The sequence below is a fragment of the Camelus dromedarius genome, chromosome 3, assembly GCF_036321535.1.
Source record: "Camelus dromedarius isolate mCamDro1 chromosome 3, mCamDro1.pat, whole genome shotgun sequence".
Lineage (NCBI taxonomy): Eukaryota > Metazoa > Chordata > Mammalia > Artiodactyla > Camelidae > Camelus > Camelus dromedarius.
The window spans coordinates 75,829,022-75,846,317 of NC_087438.1; the positions used below are offsets into that span (position 1 = coordinate 75,829,022).

A 17,296-nucleotide genomic window follows, 5' to 3' on the forward strand; every position below is an offset into this window, starting at 1 on the left:
TACATTATAAGAAAACATTATAAGAAAAACATCATGGGTAAATATCCTAAGCAAAATAATATCAAAGCAAATATTGCCGTATTAAAAAGGCTATTACATCATCAAGTATTTTTATTCCAGGTATGCAATGATTACTCAACATAAGAAAATCAAACAATGTAATCTACCACAGTATCCATGGGCAAGTTACTTCACCTTTCAAAAAGTTTAACTTCCCTTATTTAAAGTTTCAATTTCTTCATCAGTAAAATCAAGACTGTAAAAACTCATACATGATACGGTCTTTTTGAGGATTAAATAATTAATGCATGTAAAGTGCTTAGCACATGGCACACAGCAAAATGCCACACAAATCTTAGCTATAATTATTAGTGCCTTTTAAAAAATGATAAATATGAAAAAAAATGAACATTCATATTGAACAACGCAGTAGATTAAAATCTCATTTATGTAGTTCTCAATCCGAAAACTTCTATGCAGAAAAATCACCCCAAAACTTAGAGGCTTAACACAACGGTTTATTTAGTCCATATTGCCAGGGTCAGCCATTTGAGCTGGGCACAGCAGAATGGGTCTTCTGGTTTCATTCGTGCATCTGTGATCAGTGGGTTGGGTCAGATAGTGACTAACCAGTCTTGGGAGGGGGCCGTGGAACCACTAGGATGGCTTGCCTCTGTGCCACATTGTCTCTCACTGTTCACCTGATTAACTTGGGCTTATTCATATATCATTACAGGGTCCCAAGGGAACAAGAGAGGGCAGGCCCCAATGTGTAAGCATTTTTCAAATCTTTAGTGTTGTTGAAATCAGGTCACAAGGTTAAGACTAGAATTTGAATGTGGCAGGAATGATGCAAGGATGTGATATAAGGAGCCTTGAATAAATTGGAGACAATGACTCTAACAGTGTCTCCCAATTTCCAAAGCAGTAATTCATTTTTAAAAAATAGGAAATTATACACATGATTTTTAGCCAACATAAATTGCCAAACCATTAAAATCCAGTAGGAATGAACAATTTCTCCTAAAACTGATTCCTTCACTTAGCATCTCCAGTTTTATAAAACTATTCCTAAGTCTCTGAGACCTTAGCTTGATGATCCAAACATACCTCTCAAATTTAGCACCTACTACTGCCCAACCCAAACCTTCTCCTCAACTAGGTAAAGCCAACCAAAGGCTTTCTCTTAAACTGTTCTTATTTATGTTTGGCTCATGCCATTTCCTTATCTAAAAGATGCTCTCTCTGACCCTGCTCCTTTGAATCATTTCATGTAACTCATCATTTAAATTTCCAGCTCAAATACTACTTATAGATGAGAATAATTTATTCCCCATTGATATAAGAAAAAAGTTAAACCAAACATTTATCTGAGCTCCCATTTTGTGCCATGAACTTTCGTGGGGCCAGTCATGTATATAATGTTCTATTTGTATTGCTCCTTATGTTTCTGAAGAATGTGTCTATTGGATGAGACAGTAAAATTGCATAAAGGTCATTTTTTGGATATCCTTGCTTCATCCATAGAATTCAGTATGGCAAAATAGATTTATTAAGTATTCATATTTGCTTCATTTATTTTACCGTTTTTGGTGAAAACATTTACATAATTTCTCACTTTATATACTTGTAGTATCTTAATGTTAAGTAAGGGAACTCATACTAAATGAAGTGATATTTCAAAGTCACCAACTAGATACTTTATCATTTATATCCATTTATATCATTATATTATTTACATCATCAGTAATCCAAATGTGTCTATCTCTCTCTAGCTAAGTTTTATATAAAACAGGTCTAGAGTAAGTTGTATCTTTCAGTTAATCTATCTAATGCAAATTAACTTATTTTTATATTAAATGTCTACTATGCCTAGATTAATATAACTGCTTTTTAAAATTTCTTAGATTTTTCTCCGAGGAAAACTTGCCTTTCCCATACATCTACTATTTAAAATGAATGAAAGCTTCCCTTGGAAGTCTTCTCACTAAGCACTGAAAACTAATTAGCACATCTAGTGGTTATGCTTTTGTTTATTCCTTTATTCTTACAATTCAGGCTGACTGCTTGAATAATAAGGTCTTCACTTGGATCTAGCATTTAAAAAATATTTGCTGTGTCTGATTAACAGACTTATGAATTTCAAATGTAATTATCTATAGATATTTACCAAAATTTTGAAGAAAGAAGCTATCTTATACCAAATGATTAGCCTTGAAAACAGGAATATAAATAGAATTCTAATTATAGAAATGACAGATTTGAGTTGGCTTACAGTATAATCAATTTGAGCTATAAAGTGGCATAAAAATTGATATAAAACCAGAGAATAATACAAATAATTGAAAGAATCATGGAAAAAAAGGAAAAAATAAGACTAGATGAAATGAATACATATCATCCTCTATTTCTCTTAGAAAGTGGCAAAAATTTTGCCTCCTATTTTTTAAGCTCCAGCAAGCTGCTTATACAAAACCGGTAAGTTTCAGAAAGCACATGAGACTAAGGAGGATTTATTTCCTAAAACTCAGTAAAAAGAATATTGGGTGATACAGTGGTCATCACTATAATAGATACTAATAGATAATAATTGTTTTTCTTTTTTTGCCATGTTCCTCAATCTAAAACCAAGGACAAAGCTAAAGCAAGTTTCATGAAAGCAGTTCCATGAAATCCAAAACAATGTAGTTTAAGTGGGCAGCAATCTGTATTTTTCCACGAAAAAAAAATATATATATACATGTTAGAAATCTAGAGAAAAGGATGTACTGCCTGTTTTTAGGTAGTCCCTCCATAAAGATCATTACCCCAAACCAGAAATGATTCGAAAACAAGTTTAAAGATTTGTTTCCTACTAAGGGTCTGGAGTATAGATATTCTGTGTTGCAATAATGGCCCATCCATATGCTTGGATGATCAATTAAGCAGGGTGAGTCATTATTTGCTCTTCTTGTTAACATTAATTCATATACATAATTATTACTGAAAAACTGGACATTAAGATTGTTAGGATAATTGCATTTGTGAAAGCTAGAAAAAACCAGAAACTTTCAGGGACGAAAAAAAAAAAGTATAATTTAGGATAACAAATTAACCTGGCTCAAAATAAGACAAAGAGAAGAAAAAAAACTACCTGATGGAGTTTTGAAATATCATAGGATACTCCATAGAAAATCATATTTGCATTTTATGAAGAATGGATAGCTAATTTCATAATGATTTTCTTTGAAAATATATATATATATATATGTATATATTCAAATAGAACTAGAAAAACCAAGAATTTGTAAAATACATTTTTAACTTTAAAGAAAAAGACATTAGATTTAGCGAATCCAGATTTGCAATTTATACTGTAACATTAGAAAGAAAAATTCACAAATAAGATAATAACTTGTTATTCATATTGAGACACTACTAATAAGAAAGCTGGAAAATCAGGCATTGACCCAGGCTAACCCAGGCAAATTGGAACGCGTAAGCAGCCTACTTAGAGATGTCTCTCGAAGGCACAAGCTCAAACCAGAACAATTACTCTTCCCGAAAACCAACTCCTTTCAAGCTGCTTAATCAGAAGACTGCCAACCCTGTAATCTTTAACTAAAAATAGGTCAGTATTAAAATTAAAAAAAAAAAAAATGTTCTCAACTGTGAATCACTGATACTCACAGCATACGGGCATTCCTTTTTCCTTAGAGAGAAAGGACAAATGCTTCCTAATGAGAGAAGTACCAATGTATTGCCCAGTGTTTTCTCTTACCTGAGCAATATTAACTGCATTATGGATTCTCCCATCTTTCTCATGATCCCTTATTTTCTGTAATATTTGCCATATTTTGTTTCCAAGTCCATCTTGCTCCTTATCTCCCCGAAGTTCCCATGACATTTTCACCAGATTATACACTAAGCCATAGTATCCAGTCCATTTCACTTGATCACCTGTTTAAAAAAAGGAAGATTCTTTGAGAAGATATCATTTTATTCATCTTACTAATGTATGGTTTTGAGGGAAAAAATTTTTGATTTTACTAATATTTTAAAGTTTTAAATTCAGAGGTTTGGAATTTTTTTTTTTACCCTTCACTACTTTTACTATTTTAATTTTAAAAGATCTCAGAGATCATTTTAAAATTTCTAGCCATATAAAAAGATGAACTACACCTAACTAGTATTACATCTCATAAACTTAAAAGTGAAAAAGGTAAACTGTAAACTATGCATTATAAACAAATTTTTGGAATTCAAATAAAGAGATGAATTTGTTCAAGGCAATATGAACACTTAAACCACCATGGTAAATTTTTACACTAAATCAGAGACACAGGAGACACTGGCTGTCATTAAGAAAAATGATCAAACTGTGAAACATAGCATTTGAAGTAAGAAGAAAGCTTTGAAAATAATGTGAAAAAAAAAAAAAAGAAGATAATGTGAAAAGCAGACAAAAATTACTGATATAATTATAAGCTGGAAGATTTTCTTAAATAATAGAGGCATAAATCAATTGAAATAGAGGAAAAGGAGTAATGAATCCAGAAGAGATTTTTTTAAGGTCTAATACACTTCTAAAAATTATATACCAATTAGAAATTTAAATAAATTATCAAGTTCCACTTTTAAAATGAGTGTTTTCCTTACAGAAGAGAGAAAGATGTTTCTCTTTACTCTTTATCTTAATTATTTCTTACTTAGATGGTATATTGCAATGCTATTCAAGAAAAGAGAAGTCTAATTTAGGTCATGATGAGATAAATAAATTTGGAGAATGAAATAATACAGGTATCAAAGGGTATGTGAACTTAAGTTAGCGAAAGAGCAACATGAGGGTACTGAGTATATGTGAAGTGGGTAAGAGGAGCCAGAGGAAGAGAAGGTTCAGAAAGGGAGATGGAAGGCTATCCTGGTGAAAGCCTGTGTGACACTGGAACTCGGCGATGCCCTTCTTAAATAAAGATATAAGCACAATCTGAAAAATCACAATCTTCATCTTTTCCTAATTCAATCTGGGTTTCACAATCCAGGCGAATAATAATTGTAATTGCTATGATAACTAGAATACTTGGGGATACTGACTATGTGCCCTTATTCTAGTTGCGCCTCAGTACAACCCTGCTATGAAGACCATATCATACTTAGAATAGAAGAGAGCTTCTACTGAATATGAGCTTCAACTTGATTAGAAATTCCCCTAGCATCATACTGCTGATGAGTAAATGTCAGGTAGAAGTTGGCATAATCTTACCCCATGAAGCACAGGCCTCTCAAATTCAGATAAGCACTTCTCCTCATTGACAGCTGAATGGATAAAGATGTGATGTGATGTGATGTGATGTGATGTGATGTGATGTGATGTGATGTGTGTGTAAAATGGAATATTACTCAGCCATAAAGAGAATGAAATAATGCCATTTACAGAAATATGGATGGACCTAGAGATCATTATATTAAGTGAAGTAAGTCAAACAGAGAAAGACAAATGTATGATATCAGACAAGTCCTTTTCCTTACAATCCCCACCTTCTATTCCATTTATAGGAAAGGAAAATAGATTAGAAGACAGAAAAGAAAGTCTGTACACAGTTAAGAAATGGGAGGAGGAAGGCATATGTCCACCTTCCACACTTTCTATCTGAAGTTGACACTTGAGAAGAGAAAATATAAGCTGCAAATATGATGCTACAGTTAAGCAGCAAATTCTTTTGAAAATATAATTTTCCCCTCACAAAAATTTTACCAGTTAAAATTGGTGCACTGAAATAGCTGAAATTATACATAGGAAGTGACATCACCAAGATGGTGGAATGGGAAGTTGCCAGCCCTCATCTCCTCACAGAAAGAAACAATGTGGCAGACATCCAAGAACAAAAGTGCCTTTGGCAGGGACCTTGGGATCCAGCTAGTAGGTTGTAAAATATCAGTGGAATCCAAGACTCAAGAGAGTCATTTTGAGAAGGCAGGCTGGACCCAGGTGGCCAGCCTGTTAACAGTGATGTGGCTCCAGTTGTGGACCTAGAAGCACCCCTGTCCCCCTGTGAACTTGGCTCCAGCCCTGCTTGTCCACAGTCTTGCCACCATCCACATCCACCAGAGGACCCATGCCTACTGGTGTCCTGAGTAACAGGCCCACTGGCTGAGGACCTGACCTGTGGACCCTGAAGCAGCTCTATGACGCAGTTTTAGCCTCACTCCACCATGGTCCTGAGGCAGGTCTGCCCACCCAGGAACCCAACCATTGACCTAGCAGAAGCATGCACAGGGACCTGCTGGGAGCCAGATCTATTTGTATCCCTGATAACAGGCCTGAGATCTGCAGACCTGGCAGTGGTCCCATGACCAAGCTCTAGCCCTGCTCCACCACGGTCCTGGAGGTGGTCCCATCTGCTCAGGGACTCAGCAGGCATCATGCCCACTCAGGCCCTCAATAACAGGCCCACCGATTCCCAGCAGAGAGGTAACTGTAAGAAGAGAGAAAGGAGAGGGTGATAGGGTGGATCTCAAACTGAGCTGAGGTGGAGAGTTCATGTGAGAAAAGGATAAGGTAAAATAACTAAGGATAAATGAGGTCAAATTAAATGGTAGGTATTTGAGCAAAAGAGTAACATTATCTCTGTTCAATGAAATATTGGGTCTATTCAAGCAATAAACTGGGAAACCAATATGGAAGTTTTATGAGGTAATCTAGATCTCCTGTGCTGAGCAGCAGAAGATGGGAGAGTAAAGGACAAAGCTAAGACACTGTAGAGAAATCTCATAAGACTTCTCTGCTATGGAGGAGGAGGAAGGAGGAGGAAGGAGTGAAGTTGAAAGCAAAGTACATCTTCAAGCTCAGGAAACTGAAACAATAATAAAATTACATGCAGAAGTGAGATTATGTAGAAAAGCCAGTTTGGGGAGAAAGGAGATAAATAAATGTGGCATGATAGTGGCTGAAGAGAATCTGATTTTCAGTGTCCTGTAGCATGCTGTAAAAATAGAGCTCTAATTCCAGTAAAATAGCAGAAGTGTAACTATGAATTTATGAGTCATTAGCAGAAAAATATGGCCACAACTCAATATGAGTAGAGAAATAAAAAAGGAGTTTTTGAACAATTTGATAAATAAAGCATACTGTGGGTTTTAACCCATTTATAAATTTATTTGTAAACTCCCAAATTCTTTACATTAAAAAGAATGATTGACAAAAGTACATACAAACTACCTTCCTTCATATGTTTTAAATGATCATTTGTTGAGGAGCAGTATTTTAAGACTATAGTCATTGAACTGAATGAGGTTTGTTTTTAGAGTCTACAAGACCAATAGACCAGTGATGAACCCATAAAATATATTCTGATAACTATGTTCTCAAAACTCAAATACTTTAATAAATCTCATTGATGACTTTAAAAGTGAGCTGTTCACCTGTCGATTTAAAGTACAGTGAAGTATTACTTACAGATATTTGTAGGGAGAGTCTATTACATCCAGTTGACTGACAGTTAATGAAGAAAAAAAACCTTATAAAGACAGATGGGTTGTGTTGTAACTGTCATAAAAAGTAGAATGCACTCAAATATGCATGTCTGGACATTTGCTGAGAAGCATGCCTGCTCTGAAACTTCTCATCCAAGGACCGGGCTGTAGCATAAGACACTCTTCTGTTCTGCTTTGAGTGACCCTGTGGCAGCTATCAAAGATGTTACTTTAAATATACTGAGAGAAAATGTGTCTGTCTGCAGCTAAGCAGACAGTATCCTAGGAAATAACAAAAGTGAACCAAAACAAAATCCTTAAAAAATCTTGAAAGTTTACTGAGAAATTATGCCACTTGAAAACTAATATTATGATCCTTTCTTTTTAACAATGCTTTACTTTAGTGTTTGAACTCCCTGGAAGCCTTTCATTGCCAGTCTAGATATTTATATTTCACATATTCAGCGAATGTGAAATATGAATATTTCTACTTATATGAATAAGCATAAATAAATACAGCCTTTACAATTTTTACAAATATAATTTGGCACCATAGGATCAAATGTATCACTGAAAGGTAACCTGAATGTAAGATGTAGTTTAATAAAACATTGTCTTTAAAAAATGCCATGTAGCATGGAAGGAGCTAGATCAATGCCAAGAAACCAGGGAAAGAACCAGTCAGTAAGCCAGGCATTTGTTGAATAAATATGTACTGAGTCAATGCCACGTGCCAACCACTGTTCTATATACCAAAGAAAAAAACAATCTTACTGTTCTTGGGACACAATTCTAGTGGAGAAAGACAGATAATAAGAAAGTAAACCGAAAAATATCAGTACTCAAATAATAAAAGATGGTAAAGTGACCAACAATGACTAGGAAAAGAAAACTACTACAAAGCAAAGAAAGACCTCCATGAGGATACAGTATTCAAGCTAAAATCTGATGGATTAAAAAAAAAGTTCACCATTCAAGGAGCTGAGGAAAAGTGTTCCCACCAGAAGAGATGGAAAATGCAAAGGCTATGGACCTGGAATAGCTTGAAAGTTCAGAGAAGCAGAGAAAGGATAAAATGGTTGGAGTGCAAGATACTGAGGGTCCAGAGGACAAGATAATGCATGTCTTCTGCAGAGGCACACTCTGAATGATCATGGCCAATTTGTGGGCCACGGAAAGGACTCTGGGTTTTCTTCTTAGTATAATAAAAAGCTAACAGAATATTTAAATATGGAAAGGAATTTACCCATTTCATGTTTTAAAAAATATTTTTGGCTTCTTTGTAGAAAATGGGACCGTAAGGAAGACTGGAAGATTTTTAGCTTTTTGCAGTTAATCTAGAAGCAGTGACGACATCATAGGCTTGGGAGTTGTACAGTAAAGTTGTACAATGGTCTTTGCCCTTGGCTTCTGGGAAGTCAGCTCTTAGGTCTCAGAATATCCTGTCTGATAAGAATGTTTTTGTTTACCTGGGAACCTTAAGCCTTGGTATCAATTTTGCCTTTGAAAAGGCCAGAGACTGAGGTCAGCCAAGTGTATGTAACTGAACCCCAGTAAAAATTCTGGATACTAAAGCTTGGTGCCCTTCCACAGGGACAATACTCTGCATATTGTCACACATTGTTTCTAGGAGAAGTAAATGCTCTCCACACAATTCCACTGGGAGAAAACGGTGGAGAGCCCTGTGCACCTCTTCTTTGGCTAATTTTAATCCTTTCACTGTAATAAACCACAATCATGAGTAAGGTGGCTCTGCTGAGCTCTGAGTTCATCTACAAATTATGGAACCTGAGGGCTGTCCTGGGGATCCCCAAACTCCCAGGCAGTTTCAGAAGTAAGGGTAGCCTTGGGGACTCCCGAATGTGATAGGAGTTAACAGTAGAGATAGAGATGGGTAGAAAATTTGGGGATATATTTTGGATGCATAACAGAATAAATAGGAATTCTAGGGTGCTTTATATTTTCAGTGTTATAATAATAATGATGATTTATCTATCACTATACACACATATATATTTAAATAATGATCAAAGAGTTATTTTATATAATCAAATTTGATCATTACACATTTTAAACAAATATCCAACAGAATAAACCAAAGACCAGACTACTACTAATATGCCCATTTTCTGCTGCAGGTATGACAGAAAACAAAAAACAAAAGCAAGTCAGTTGATCATTTTAATATTTAGTGTGTGGCAGTTAATTGAAATGTGATGGCAAGGATGCCAAAATGTTGACAAATATTTAAGGAAATGATTAGAATCTGTCTTGAATTTTATAATTTTCTCCCATGACCAATTATGAAAATCTGTTAATTAAAAATAATTATCTTCTGGAGTTATAACTAGAACCAAAGAAGAAAGTAGTTCACTTGCTTTTCAAGAACAAAAATGATTTATGTAAATAAATATCAGACTTCTGCTTCTTGGATTTATTTTAAATTTCATAGAATTAAATTAATACCACCAAGACATAGGGACTATCTCTATGGAAGTAGTTAATCCTGTAGGTTTTTGCATCCAAAGGCAACAAAAAAAGAAAAAAAATTCTTCGGAAATTAAAAAAAAGAATAACAATATTTATAAGCTTATTAACATGCAAAAACTCTTTCTAAAAGCCATTGAAAGGGCCAGAGACTTTTGGCCCTTCTTTTGAACCTTCTGAAGAAACTAAGATTCTGAGAGAGAGAACAGGTTTCCTACCACCACCCACAACTTGACAGCTGAGCTGAGACTTCTCCCAAATTTCTAACATCAAGGCCAGTCCAATAAACATTTCTTCATCTACAGCAGAACAACGTCTTCTTCCCTAAATCTTTCACTCTTCACTCCATGTGGAGACCTTCTACTACTCCTTCCAATAGGTAGCTACTTTGGATGTCTTTAATGAATTCACTGTTTGCCCAAAACCTTAACAAATACCTGAACCAAACACTGAATTACTGTGTTGGATTAAATCAGTGATTTCTGTGCCCATGAACATATTATCAGGTTACTCTGGATGGATGTGAGAGGTGAAGAAGAAAGAGACTCTAGAGTAATATATTCATTTCTGAACCAGATTAAATGACAGAAAAAAATCAACCTGAAGCACGCTGGAGGATCTTAATGTAATTCTGACTCGTGTAACAAAGGAAGTTACAAGTACCTACTGAGTTATTTTCATCAATGTATACACATTTGCTTCTTAATTAATTCAAATAGGAAGTCAAAATCTATCTTATTTTTTTCTCCATTGCTAAGGTATATTATTATAAACCTTGATTTGTTAAATGGCACATTGAAATATACTTTAGCACCATAAATACTTTAAGAAATATTGCATGATTTCTAGTTCATGGATCTTTTTCCCACTATGTTGAGCCACAGATTGGATCAAATTGGATACATCTTTGTATTTATGCTTCAAAAATGCGAGGAATGTTTCCATGAGATTCTTAGCACCCTTATTTGGGTAGATTAATACTTCTACAGGTCAGAGGCTTTTGAGTGAAAAGTCCAGCTTGTCATTTTAGCCTATCACAGTCAAAAGGAATAGTAGCAACCTTATCAGGGAATAAAGAGGAGACAGTAGGAATCTTTCAGTTTAAATATGTACAGACCTAAATGAAGATTCAATTGTGGGAAAGAGAGCAAACTACATGAGAAGAATAATAATATTTTGGGAGCTTTACGAAGATTCTGTCAATGCTTTACATTTGGAGCATGAAGTCTCACCTGTACAATTAATAACTTTGTCCTACAGTCCCTACAGATTAAGCAAGGAAGAAAATGGTTAGATTCTTCCATGTTTTTTAGGTATAAAATAATCAGATCACAAAATATAGCTCCAATCCAAGGTTTGTGAAATGGAAGTACAACTGGGCAGTCACAGAATATGTGACCAGAGGGACTCTTTGATATTTAAAATCTCCAGTTCTTCTCACACATGTCGGACAGAAACTATTTCCTCCCCTGCGACAGCTCAGCCAAAGGTGGCAGTACATTAAAGGGAGGAAGGAGTGCCTGCAGCTGTTTCTCACCCCACCCCGTGCCGTCTCTGAGGTCCCAGGCTCAGGACCAGTTTTCTGGCAATATGTCCAGTTCAAACTCCAGTCCCCTACCTTGAAGTATTAATGTAAAAAAGAAAGAGGAAAAGTATCCTGCGGCATTCTGGAGACTTGACCAAGTGATTACGAACTAGACTGTATAGACATTTTCTAAGAGAAAGTTTGTAGCTTTGGGCAACTATATTTGAAGTTCCAGATGATGGATTTACAGGCTAATCACAAGGGAAGGCAGCCAGTGAAGAGAAGGAAATAGGCCAAGTTCAGATTTAGTCTTGGTCCAACTGTGACCATATATGTTCTCAAGCCACTGAAAATGAGGATGGCAAGTGATGCTTTCTTTTATTAGGATCTCTATTTCTTACATGTAAATATGTTTCCCAAATTTTACTGGTATTTTAACATTTTCTCATTCTTTTCTGCACAAATATTGTACATTTTTATGTAGTTATCTTCCAATTGTGTCTTTTATGATTTGTGATTTTTCTGTTTTGTTTCTGAAACACTTTCCTGCTTGAAAATTAGAAAAGTACTGTGCTATATTTTCTTCTGGTTATTTTTAAAGTTTTAATTTATGGGGAAGTTATTTTCTAAATGTATTATGTGTGGTTATGCTATGTGGCACTCAAATTTTAAAAAGCTACATGTATAGTTATTTATCAAAACAGAATGTATTGATAATCCATTCTTTCCCATCTTACCAAATGTCAACATAGACATATTTCCATGCACATATTTCCATACACAAATACACAGACACACACATACTTACACAAATGTATACCAAGATTTTCTTTACATCCAAAACATTCTTGATGCAAATCAGACACAGAGCCAAAAGCCAGAGATGCTTAGCAACAATTCCATTAAAGATAGAGCACAGTAATACAAAGTAGTTCAGCAAGGAAAGACTTTCACATCCTGTTGGTAGACAAATTTAGCAAAAATAGTGTCATAAGCCACTTACAGATAAAACTTGTCATTCCTAAAAATTTTTAAGTTTAAATTTACCAAACCTATTGTCCAAAGCTCAGAAGCAGTAGGATCAGGTCTAATGTTATAACATTCCTAAAAGAATAAAGTAACTGAGCTTCAGTGATATTTTTTCCAAAAGCCAATCAAAAAAAATTAAGAACTTGGAGCAAGTGAAAAAGCAAAACAATCTCAGTGGCTGACCAAGGAGGTGAAAGACTTATACATGGAGAACTACAAAACATTGATTAAGGAAATTAAAGATGACTTAAAGAATGGAAAGATATCCCATGCTCTTGGGTTGGAAGAATCAATATTGTTAAAATGGCCATAAGGTCGAAGGCAATCTACAGATTTAATGCAATCCCTATCAAATTACCCAGGACATTTTTCACAGAACTAGGACAAAGAATCCTAAAATTTATATGGAATTACAAAAGACACAGAATTGCCAAAGCAATATTGAAGAAAAAGAATAAAGCTGGAGGAATAACCCTCCCAGACTTCAGACAATACTACAGAGCTACAGTAATCAAGACAGCATGGTACTGAAATAAAAACAGACATATGGAACAATGGAACAGAATAGAGAGCCCAGAAATAAACCTACAGACCTATGGTCACTTAACCTTTGACAAAGGAGGCAAGAATATACAATGGAGAAAAGACAGTCTCTTCAGCAAGTGGTGTTGGGAAAATTGGACAGCTGCATGTAAATCAATGAAGTTATAATATTCCCTCACACTATACATAAACAAATTCAAAATGTCTTAAAGACTTAAACGTAACACAAGACATGATAAACCTCCTAGAAGAAAACATAGGCAAAACAATCTCTGACATAAATCTTAGCAATGCTCTTCCCGGGCAGTCTATCCAAGCAATAGAAATAAAAGTAAAAATTAACAAATGGGACCTAATTAAATTTCTAAGCTTTTGCACAGCAAAGGAAGCCATAAGCAAAACAAAACAGCAACCTACAAAAGGGGAGGAAGTATTTGCAAATGATGCGACTGACAAAGGCTTAATTTCCAGAATATATAACAACTCATACAACTTAATAACAACAACAACAAAAAAACCCAATCCAAAAATGGGCAGAAGCCCTAAACAAGAAACTCTCCAATGAAGACATGCAAATGGCCAATAGGCACATGAATAAATGCTCATTATTGCTAATTATCACAGAAATGCAAATCAAAATAGGGTATCACCTCACACCAGTCAGAATGGCCATCATTCAAAACTCCATGAACGATTAATGCTGGAGAGGGTATGTAGAAAAGGGAACCCTCCTACAATGCTGGTGGGAACCTAATTTGGTGCAGCCATTATGGAAAACAGTATGGAGATTCCTCAAAAAACTAAAAATAGACTTACCATATGATTCATCAATCCCACTTCTGGGTATATGTCCAGAGAGAACTCTAATTTGAAAAGATACATGCATCTCAATGTTCATAGCAGTACTATATACAATAGCCAAGACATGAAAACAACCTAAATGTCCATTGACAGATGACTGGATAAAGCAGCTGTGGTATATTTATACAATGGAATACTACTCAGCCATAAAAAATATAATAATGCCATTTGCAGCAACATGGGTGGACCTAGAGATCATCATTCTAAGTGAAGTAAGCCAGAAAGAGAAAAAAAATACCATATGAGATCACTCATATGTGGAACCTAAAAGAAAAAAAAAGGACACTATGAACTCATCTACAAAACAAATTTGCAAACATAGTATACAATCTTATGGTTACCAGGGAAATTGGGGGGGGGGGATAAATTTGGGAGTTTGCAATTTGCAAATTTTAGCCACTATATATAAAAATAGATTAAAAAAACAAGTTTTTTCTGTGTAGCACAGGGAACTATATTCAATATTTATAATAACTTTAATGGAAAAGAATATGAAAACAAATCTATGTATGTATATGCATGACTGGGACATTGTGCTATGCACCAAAAATTGACACAATGGAACTGAATATATTTCAATAAAAAACAAACTCCAAAGAAAACATACAAATGATCAACTATATGAAAAAAAAAAATTCAACATGACTAATTACCAGGGAAATGTGTATCAAAACCACTATGAGGTATCACTTTACACTATCTGGTTGGCTATCATGAAAAAAAAGAGACAATAAGAGTTGGCAAGGAGTGGAGAATTTGGAACACTTGCATACTGTTGGTGGGTATGTTAAATGGTGAGATCACTATGAAAAATGTTATAAAGGTTGCTTAAAATATGTAAAGCAGAATTATCATATCATCTAGCAATCCCATTTCTGGATATTTATCCAAAAGAATGGAAATCAGGATCTTGAAAGGACATTGTCATTCTCATGTTTGTTGCAGCACTCTCCACAACAGCCAAGATGTGAAACAACCTAAATGTTCATCAACAGATTAATGGATGAAGAAAATGTTATATATACATAAGATGGAACGTACACAACCTTAAGAAGAAGAAAATCCTGAAACATGTAACAATGTGGATAAACCTCAGGATGTTATGCTAAACGAAGTAAGCCAATGACAAAAAATGAATACTACATGATTCCACTAATATGAGGGTCTAAAATAGTCAAATTAATAGAATTAGAGAGTAGAGTAGAATGTAGTTTCCAGGGGCTGAAGCGGAGAGTGAATTAGGGAGTTACTATTTCAAAGGGCATAAAGTTTCATCTGAGGAAGATGAATACATTTTAGAGATCTGTTGTACAACTCTGCAATCAAAGTCAACAGTACTATAAAATAAAATTTTTAAAAAGAAAAAACAATCTCAATGGTAAAATTGTACAGTTATCATAAAAAGAGAAATTGAAAGTATGGTATTAGACGAGTGTAACTCAAGTAATTGAGTATCCAAAAAAAAACCTCATCAGTTTTAAATGATAACAAGGACAGAAATTATCAATTTTAGAGGATCAACGTAAAGGGACTTCGTATTTATTAAGAATATATATACTACATATTTAGGTCAAAACAAAAATAGCACAAAAGATATCAGGTGGATATAAAAAATATATAATTTACAGGGTTTTGACCAACGATGTGAAACAAACTAATTTTCAGCTTTCATAAATATCAAGCAAACACAAAACCCTTTTCATGTTGCATATCCTATCAAACAAGATAGTAAATTCAGAATGAGTAGATACTGACTATTCAAAATTGCTAACATTGTGACTATTAAACTTATAGATGATAAAATGCTTTACTAAGTTGTGTTAGTATGTTGCGCTGTTGGCACAAATTTGCCATCTTTTCTACTTCTCAAAAGAATTATCAGATAGTTCTACCTGCCATATCCTGTCCCCTCCTAAAAAATCGAATCCTATTTTGTACCTAGATCCTGAGAATGAATTCTCATAGGCCATCATGAATGCCTCCCTTTTCACCAGACATTGACTTTTTCAGCCTTCCTTGTAGCTAGTGGTGACCAGTGTATCCACTCCTGACAATGCCACATAAGGGCTAGTCTTCTGGAGTGCTTCCTGGGAAATCTTTTATTTTATAATAAAGTGGACAGACTCTAGAAGAAAGTTAGTATCATCCCTTCTCTTTCTTCTTGCTTTGAAATGCTATGTGTGCCTGTGATGTCTACAGCCCAAAGCCATCTTTTAACAACGAGGCAACAAGCCTGGGAATGAAAATCCAACACCCTGAGCAGTCACAGTAGAAAGATGTATAAAGATGGAAACAGACAGGATCTTGACGACATCTTTGAGCAATGAAATTCCATTTGTCATTAAGCAAGATAATAAAACCATAGTTTACATACTGATAAATGATATTTGTTTACCCCAGTCTAATGCAAACACTAGATGAATGGGGAAGGAATGAAATTACGATGACATACGTGCTGTCCAAGCATTGGGCTATTAAAGAAACCTGGCACCACATGATAGAAATTGTTAAGAAAAAATTGCTACCCACCAAACTACCCAGCAAATTTCTACCCTTAGATGTGTCAATCAGTAAAGTATCTGAAAGAGAGATGAGTGAGACAGATAAATGCCAACTCCAAATTCTAAAGTGAGAGCGACAGATAAAGGAAGAAACCTAAAACATTACTAAAGTTGGAGTGTGTTAAATGTCCCAGAGTAGAGTAAAACAAAAAGTAGTGATGTAATCATTTTTAAAATAGATTTAGACACTTCCTTGATAGTGTTCAGGACAATGTGGTGACTCTGGTGACCTACATCCTGAAACAATGAATGTCAGCAGTTAACATAGCCTTCTGTATTGCTGCTGGGAAGAGGGGTTTTCAAATTTTGGAATCATTATTTATCTAACTCTGAAAACAATGATCCTCTGTGGTTTGAGGATAAAAATTAAAACCATTATGAGTACTTATTTCCATTTTGCAGCCTAAGTAAGAAGTTTTTGAAATGCAGCTTCCTATTAGAAACTCTTTTGCCCCTTAAATTTGGCTGTGTACTAACATTCAGCAAGATACTTTCTCCAATAGGTATGAACGATACTGAAATTCCTTTAAAAGAAACATTTTGCTGTATGCTTTGCATTGTGGTGTGTTGTTCAAGAATTTATTCATCTTTTTTTAAATTTCATGGTTTGCTTGTTTTCAGTGTTCACTAAAATGCAGAACCAGTATTTGCTTTCAATTTACTTCATAATTTCTAGCAGAATATGACTGCATCTCCAATTTTTATGATTTCCTATTGATTCTAGCATATAATGTAATCTAACTGCATATACAAAATAATAGGTTTAATTGTACAGGGCTACTTTAAAATCATTTTTAGTATATGCTTATATGATGAAACTAATATTTCAAAAATAGTC

General features: G+C 34.7%; 1 protein-coding gene across 1 annotated transcript in view; it reads right to left on the reverse strand.

Moving 5' to 3' along the window:
* Positions 1 to 17,296, reverse strand: part of TMEM232 (transmembrane protein 232) — a 239,302-nt gene that overhangs the window by 153,442 nt on the left and 68,564 nt on the right. The window contains exon 12 of the mRNA XM_031448791.2: positions 3,761 to 3,939. Within this exon, the coding sequence (XP_031304651.2) occupies positions 3,761 to 3,939 (179 nt within the window). The remainder of the gene's footprint in view (positions 1 to 3,760; positions 3,940 to 17,296) is intronic.